The sequence below is a fragment of the Salvelinus sp. IW2-2015 genome, unplaced genomic scaffold (assembly GCF_002910315.2).
Source record: "Salvelinus sp. IW2-2015 unplaced genomic scaffold, ASM291031v2 Un_scaffold1997, whole genome shotgun sequence".
Classification (NCBI taxonomy): domain Eukaryota; kingdom Metazoa; phylum Chordata; class Actinopteri; order Salmoniformes; family Salmonidae; genus Salvelinus; species Salvelinus sp. IW2-2015.
The window spans coordinates 96,944-105,638 of record NW_019943347.1 but is presented as its reverse complement, the minus strand read 5'-3'; the positions used below and the strand labels follow the sequence as shown (position 1 = coordinate 105,638).

The 8,695-nt window shown below is 44.0% G+C and overlaps 1 protein-coding gene across 1 annotated transcript in view; it reads right to left on the bottom strand.

Annotated features, from left to right (window-relative positions):
- LOC112072669 (probable ubiquitin-conjugating enzyme E2 W-B) overlaps nt 1-8,695 on the bottom strand; it is a 45,758-nt gene that overhangs the window by 1,005 nt on the left and 36,058 nt on the right. Inside the window, exon 4 of the mRNA XM_024140056.2 lies at nt 3,968-4,123. Within this exon, the coding sequence (XP_023995824.1) occupies nt 3,968-4,123 (156 nt within the window). The remainder of the gene's footprint in view (nt 1-3,967; nt 4,124-8,695) is intronic.

The window sequence follows — 8,695 nt, the reverse complement described above, 5'->3', positions numbered from 1 at the left end:
CCTTTAAGAACTCCAATTAGATCGACAAATCTCTAGAGACTTAATAATATAATGACCTTCTCTGCTCTCTCACTTTATCATAATATAGATGCGGAAGACGGCAAAACATTGCCGCCATACTTAATCTCCTGATTCGCTGAGGTTACTCCGAAACCCAGCAGAAAATGAATTGTCTGTTGAACATCGCCCACCTAGACCAAGGTTTCTTCCCCCTCCTCCTACTTCCTTCCTCTGCCACTGGCGGTGAATGGTGGGATTTGGATACGCCCGCTGATTAAGCTTCTTCCAGAGGTCCTAGCGGCAAAAGGCCTCATGGGTAACTTAAGAAAAGGTGAAGCGTGGGCGGCTGGCTGCTGCACACGCGTTTTTGTCGGAGGCATCTAATTAGTTTGGGTTTCCCAGTCCCATACGTTGATTGCCATGGTGCGGCCCAATGTACAAAAGGAAATCCTGGGTAGTATATGAAATAAGGATGCATTTCTGAAAATTGCATATGACCCCAGCTAAAAGACCCTGACCTCGTTAATTGCAAATGGGAAAGCACGTTCTAATTCTTCCACTACATTTAGGAAAAAAAACTGAAAAAAAAAATCTTGAACTTGGAAATGATTAGAGTTCCGTTCAATGTCGCGGGGAATATAAGGTGTCACATCGGGGTATGACAATTGCTACAGTATAGCAGCTCTTTTCCCTCAAAGCCGCAGCGGCACTACGTGGCGCAAAGTTTAGAAAGATGTAAATCAACCATGACAGAAAGTAAAAAACGTTTTATAATTTCAGTGAAACACAATACAGTGTACAGCAATACAGAAAAAAAATTTACAGGAAAAAAATCATTTTCAGCGAAAAACATAAATCATACCTCAGACATAATGACAGCTGATTACCTCGGGTTGATCAACCATGATAGCTAGTGATGTCCATCAATCTGGATAGAGGGTTAATTGACCTTCCTGGGTGTGCAGATACATACATTAATGTCTCTCCGCATTTCCTCCAAGTGCCCCATGTGTAAGACAATTAGGAATCAGCTATGGAGTCACTATAGCCGGCGATTGCAGATTGTATATGCAAGCAGCTCATAATATTGTTCTTTTCTAGATCTGAAACACGAGTCTAAATAACTCCATCCGTCTTCTGACTTTAGACCATTTGTACTCCTGAAGACTACTCTCAATTAACCCTCGACCAGGCCCACGAGTAATATGACCTACTACCCTAACATGGTGTATCACCAATCCTATGTCGCTATTTATGAGTGAATTAGTTCAATACTGGTAAATGTTACGTAAATAGGATTTGTTTCATCAAAGTATGATTGAGTAAATTCAACTATCCAGTTTTAGAATCAGCTGTGTCATTCCATGGGGCTCGTCTCTGCGAGACAGAAGAGAGACAACGTCATCATCAGAGAAGGGCAGGTATAAACATGTAGAGGCAAACCTCCTTCAGAAGTAGGTGAAGTTGCCTCCAGACAGTCATTTAGATGAGGTTCAATGTGTAGAGGCAACCTCATTCAGAGTAGGTTGAAGTTGCTCTAGACCACGTCACTTTAATTGAGTTTCAATAGTGTAGAGTTACCTCCTTCGAGGAGGTGTGAATGCTGTCCTTCCAGACATCAGTTTAGATTTAGGTTCAATAGTTGTAGAAGCAACCTCATTCAGGTAGGGTAAGTTGCCTCCGACAGTCATTAGACTGAGGTTCAATTGTGTAGAGGGCACCTCATCAGAGTAGGGTGAAGTTGCCTGCTAGACGAGTCATTTAGATTGTTGTTCAATAGTGTACGATGCAACCTATTACAGGAGAGGGTGAAGTTTCCTCCAGACCAGTCATTTAGATATGAGCGTCATTAAGTGTAGGGTTAACCTCATCGAGTAGGGCTGAAGTTTCCTCTATGACAGCATTAGATTGAGGTTCAATAGTGTAGAGGTAACCTCCTTCAGAGTAGGGTGAAGGTTTCCTCTAGGACAGTCATTTAGATTGAGAGTTCAATAGTTTGTAGAGGTGAACCTCCTTCAGTAGTAGGGTGAAAAGTGCCTCTAGATTAGAGGTTCAATAGTTTGTAGAGGCAACCTCATTCAGAGTAGGTGAGTATGCCTCTAGACCAGGTCATTAGATTGAGGCTTCAATAGTGCAGAGATTTATTCTTAGGTCCCCCTCTACCTCCACTGCCTCATCCAAGGTCTCAGTTTGCTATCCTTACAGATGCGCTAAGTCTGTGGTAGGGCCTGGCCTGCTTGCAAGTTCTTACAGTTCTTCAGCTCTCGGCTGTTCTATAGTTAGCTAGGGAACCCCTCGTAGCTTAAGCATTATGGTAACTTGCTCTAAAGGTCATTGAGTAGTTAGGCCTCCCCTCGCCTAGGTCTAAGAGTCATTTTTTGAGTAGGTTAGGCATCTCCCCTTCGCCTGCTGTTTCTAAAGGTCATTGGAGTAGTTAGGACTCTCCCTTGCCGGTTCTAAAGGTCATGTGAGTAGGGTAGCACCCTCCCTCGAGGTCTGAAGTGGGCCTCCCTCCCTGTTTAACAGGTCATTGAGTAGTTATACCTCCCCTCGCCTGGTTCTAAAGGTCATTGAGTAGGTAGGACCTCCCCTCGCCTGGTTCTAAAGGTCATTGAGTAGGTAGGACCTCCCCTCGCCCGGTTCTAAAGGTCATTGAGTAGGTAGGACCTCCCCTCGCCTGGTTCTTAAGGTCTTAATAAGACACAGATTGAAAGGAGAAGTCTAAAACCAGCAGACACTGGGTCCTCTATGGCGTGACAGTGACAGCCCTTCTGTATTAAAATGGGGCGTGTTTAAAATGATGTCTACTGAACAAAAATATAAAACGCAACGTGCAACAATTACAAAGATTTTACTGAGTTACAGTTCATAAGGAAATCAGTCAATTGAAATAAATTCATTAGGTCCTCATCTCTGGATTTCACATGACTGGRAATACAGATATGCATCTGTTGGTCACAGATACCGTCAAAAAAGGAAAGTAGGGACGTGGATCAGAAAACCAGTCAGTATCTGGTGTGACCACCATTTGCCTCATGCTGCACGACACATCTCCTTCACATAGAGTTGATCAGGCTGTTGATTGTGGCCTGTGGAATGTTGTCTTACTCCTCTTCAATGGCTGTCCGAAGTTGCTGGATATTGGAGGGAACTGGAACACGTTATCGTACATGTCAATCCAGAGCATCCCAAACATGCTCAATGGGTGACACGTCTGGTGAGTATGCAGGCCATGGAAGAACTGGGACATTTTTAGCTTCCAGGAATTGCGTACTGATCCTTGCGACACAGGGCTGTGCATTATCATGCTGAAACATGAGGTGATGGCGGCAGATGAATGGCACGACAATGGACCTCAGGATCTCCTCAAGTACCTCTGTGCATTCAAATTGCCATCGATAAAATGCAATTGTGTTCRTTGTCCGTAGCTTATGCTTGCCGATACCATAACCCCACCGCCACCATGGGGCATGGCGTTTACGTCAGGTTTGCGGTGGTGAGGCCGGTTGGACACTCTGGTGGACATTCCTGCAGTAAGCATGCCAATTACACGCTCCCTCAAAACTTGAAGCATCTGTAACATTGTGTTGTAACAAAACTTTTGAGTGGCCTTTTATTGTCCCCAGCACAAGGTGCACCTGTGTAATGATCCTGTTGTTTAATCAGCTTCTTGATATGCCACACCTGTCAGGTGGATGGATTATCTTGGCAAAGGAGAAATGCTCACTAACAGGGATGTAAACTAAATTGCTAAAAACATTGAGAAATAAGCTTTTTTGTGCGTATGGAACATTTCTCAGATATTTTTTCAGGTCATGAAAAAAATGGGACCAACACTTTTTACATGTTGTGTTTATATTTTTGTTCAGTGTATAATGAACTAACCCCTGTAACAGTAACATTATGCCAGGCTTTTGTCATTTTATACGATTTGGCGTTCCCCAAGTGTCCGTTGTCGCCCCCTTACCTTTTCTTTGCAGCTGGACAGCATGCTGATGATGCTGAGACAGACTGACTGCACTGACAGGGCTGGCGACCAGTCTTCTGTTAGTATTGAAAGACAGATGTGACCGTTGCTATAAACGTGAGGATGGACAGGTATATTCTCTCCCATGAACATTACCTGAAATGGAAAACCAACAACGTGATCAGACACATTTCTCAATAATTACTTAAATCGAATCAATTTTCCTTGGTTGAGTTCCATCTACTATATACAGTGCATTTTCCACATTTTGTTACGTTAAAGCCTTATTCTAAAATGGATTAAATAAATAAAAATCCTCATCAACCTACACACAATACCCCATAATGCAAATCTTTGCCATTGAATGGAGCAAAGTACAGAGAGATCCTTGATGAAAACCAGCTCCAGAGCACTCAGGACCTCAGACTGGGGCAAAGGTTCACCTTCCATTAGGACAACAACCCTAAGCACACAGACAACGCAGGAGTGGCCCAGCCAGACATGAACCCGATCTAACATCTCTGGAGAGACCTGAAATAGCTGTGCAGCAACGCTCCCCATCCAACCTGACAGAGATTGAGAGGATCTGCAGAGAAGAATGGGAGAAACTCCTCAAATACAGGTGTGCCAAGCTTGTACCGTCATACCCAAGAAGACTCAAGGTTGTATTCGCGGCCAAAGTTTGTCTTCAACAAAAAACTGAGTAAAGGGTCTGAATACTTATGCAAATGTGATAAAAAAATTGACTGGGAGGCGGTCTAGACGGAGCCTCGAGCTCAATAAAATGATAGAATGTTCATATTTGAAGATGGCAGAAAGGCCAGTCTCTTTGCCAATGACAAGGAGAATGTTAGTTTAAGAGACTGGTTACTCAGACTAGAATATCTCAGCTGTCACCATCAAGCTTGATCTTGACATCTAGCCACTTAGCCAACCAAATGCAAAGCTGGAGCTCTGAGCTGGACATCGTTTATTTGACACATCTTCGATTTCTTATAGTTCTACTTAACTTGTAGTTAGAAGCAGTTGGGTAGCCCCCGGGTGCCAGCGGGTTCCTGTCATTCCTGTGGCCACTGACACCTATCATGACAAGTGTTCCTATCAGGTCTGTGTTGTGTTGCTGTGCTGGTAGTTATCTGCAGTGCTGGGGTACGTGCTGGTAGGAGCAGCCTGACTGTTTATCTAATATTCTCTCTGTACCACCAACCAACCTCCTATTTATAGGCAGGGCTGCTGCTGACAAGATTGTCACCATAAACTAATCCCCTCAAACCTGGCCCATGGGCTTTAATACGCTAGCGTAAAGAGAGACAGAGAGACAGCTAGAGAGAGAGAGAGAGAGAGAGAGAGCTAGAGAGAGACAGAGACAGCTAGAGAGAGAGAGAGAGAGACAGATCGGGAGAGACAGCTAGAGAGAGAGACAGCTAGAGAGAGAGACAGCTAGAAGAGAGAGAAGAGAAGAGAGACACTAGAGAGAGAGAGAACAGAGACACGCTAGAGAGAGAGAGACAGCTAGAGAGAAAGACAGCTAGAGAGAGAAGAGACAGAAGACCGCTAGAGAAGAGAGAGACAGCTTAGAGAGAGAGAGAGAGACAGAGAGACAGCCAGAGAGAGAGAGAGACAGCTAGAGACATAGAGACAGCTAGAGAGAGAGACAGCTAGAGAGAGAGAAAGAGACAGCTAGAGAAGAGAAAGAGACAGCTAGGAGAGAGAGAGAGAGAGAGAGACAGCTAGAGAAGAGAGAGACAGCTAGAGAGAGAGAGACAGCTAGAGAAGAAGACAGCTAGAAGAGAGAGAGAGAACAGCTAGAGGAGAGAGAGACAGCTAGAGAGAAGAGAGAGAAGACTAGAGAGACAGCTAGAGAGAGACAGCTAGAGAGAGAGAGACAGCTAGAGAGAGAGAGAACAGATAGAGAGAGAAGAGGAGCTCTAGATAGTGTGAGTTGAGAGCTCCATGTCCTTTTCCAACCCCCCCACCAAAAAATGACTGCTGCTCCATATTCACTCCATTTCATTTATTAAACCACCATCTACCCAACACCCACCTAAAACCCACCATTTACCAACACCCACCTAAAAACCGCCATTTACCCAACACCCACCTAAAAACGCCAATTACCCAACACCCACCTAAAAACGCCATTTACCCAACACCCACCTAAAACCGCCATTTACCCAACACCCACCTAAAACCGCCATTTACCCAACACCCACCTAAAACGCCATTACCCAACACCCACCTAAAACCACCATTACCCAACACCCACCTAAAACCACCATTACCCAACACCCACCTAAAACCGCCATTTACCCAACACCCACCTAAAACCGATACCCAACACCCACCTAAACCACAATTACCCAACACCACCTTAAAACCGCTAATTACCCAACACCATCCTAAAACCGCCATTACCCAACACCCACCTAAAACCACCAATTACCCAACCACCCACCTAAAACCACCAATTACCAACACCCACCTAAAACCGCCATTACCAACACCCACCTAAACCACCAATTACCCAACCACCCACCTAAAACCCACATTACCCAACACCCACTAAAACCGCCAATTACCCAACACCTACCTAAAACCGCCCAATTACCCAACACCCACCTAAAACCACCATTTACCAACACCCACCTAAAACCACCATTTACCCAACACCCACCTAAAACCGCCAATTACCCAACACCCACCTAAAACCGCCAATTACCCAACACCCACCTAAAACCACCATTAACCCAAACCACAAACCACCATTTACAACAACCACCATTTACCCAACACCCACCTAAAACCGCCAATTACCCAACACCCACCTAAAACCGCCAATTACCCAACACCCACCTAAAACCGCCAATTACCCAACACCCATCTATTTTTGTGACTACCTGGACATACATTTGGTTTTTGAAATATTGAAACCAAACCATATGGATTTGAATGAAAAGTATTTGAATAAACATAAAAAAGGTGACTGTAAGCACTCATCATTTCAAATAGGCTACATGTCATATTAAACAGCATATAAACACTAAATAGGAGCCAGACAGGGAGTCTAAGGAGGAATGAAAATGATTTTTTTAGGCTATACTTTTGAATTATTTCAAGGCTATAGCCTACAAAGAAATACATTGTGAAGCATTTGCGAGTGTGACACAATAGGCTGGTAGGAACATAAAGCGCTAAACCTTTAAAAAAAAACATTTCGCTATATTAAATCAGTATAGTCTATAAATTGCGCATATATGCGGTGACTTACTTAGAATTAAATACAAAATTAAACAAATTGACGTATTAGTGCCTCTGAAATCATTTTTAGCATTTATTTTTTAGAAACGCGTGTTCACCCTGTGTCACTTCCGGGTCATGCGATGACACAGCAGAGAACATCCTCTCCACACTGGCAGAGCCACTGGGCATGAGAAACACCCTTTTTGGCCCCTCTTGCCAAACAAATMACCCGAACAAAATGAAAGCTTCTTGAACGTGGGAATATGCCAGGCTTATTGGGACAAAAATCAATTAATGGCCCATTGTATAGATAAAAGGAACAAAAATGAACGAAACCTTTAAGAGATCTGATTTTTAGTTTGTAAATATTTTGCTACAATGGCACAGTTATCTACCCACCTCGTTCCTTTAGCATGTCCACGTAGTAAGTACACCATGCTTTCAGGATACGTAGCAGCAGGTAGCCTAGTGGTTAGAGCGTTGGGCCAGTAACCGAAAGGTTGCTAGATCAAATCCCCGAGCTGACAWGGTAAAAATCTGTCGTTCTAAGGCMGTTCACCCACTGTTTCTAGGCCGTCATTGTAAATAAGAATTTGTTCTTTACTGACTTGCCTAGATACATAAAGGTAAAATAAAAATAAATATGTAACTTTTCAGATTCTTTAGATGTGGACACTACATCACCACACTCCCTCTCTTTAGTAGTGGACACTACATCACCACACTCGACACACATCACCCCACCCCTCTCTTCTATTATATAGTGGACACTACATCACCACACTCCCTCTCTTCTTTAGTTGTGGACACTACATCACCACACTCCCTCTCTTCTTAGTTGGACACTACATCACCACACTCCCTCTCTTCTTTAGTTGTGGACACTACATCACCACACTCCCTCTCTTTAGTTGGGACACTACACTCCCTCTCTTCTTTAGTAGTGGACACTACATCACCACACTCCTCTCTTCTTTAGTTGTGACACTACATCACACACTCCCTCTCTTCTTTAGTTGTGGACACTACATCACCACACTCCCTCTCTTCTTTAGTTGTGGACACTACATCACCACACTCCCTCTCTTCTTTAGTTGTGGACACTACATCACCACACTCCCTCTCTTCTTAGTAGTGGACCACATCACCACACTCCCTCTCTTCTTTAGTTGTGGACACTACATCACCACACTCCCTCTCTTCTTTAGTATGGACACTACATCACCACACTCCCTCTCTTCTTTAGTAGGTGGACACTACATCACCACACTCCCTCTCTTTAGTTGTGGACACTACATCCACACTCCCTCTCTTCTTTGTAGTGGACACTACATCCACCACACTCCCTCTCTTTCTTTAGTTGTGGACACTCACATCACCACACTCCCTCTCTTCTTTAGTGTGGACACTCAATCACCACACTCCCTCTCTTCTTTAGTTGTGACACTACATCACCACACTCCCTCTCTCTTTAGTAGTGGACACTAC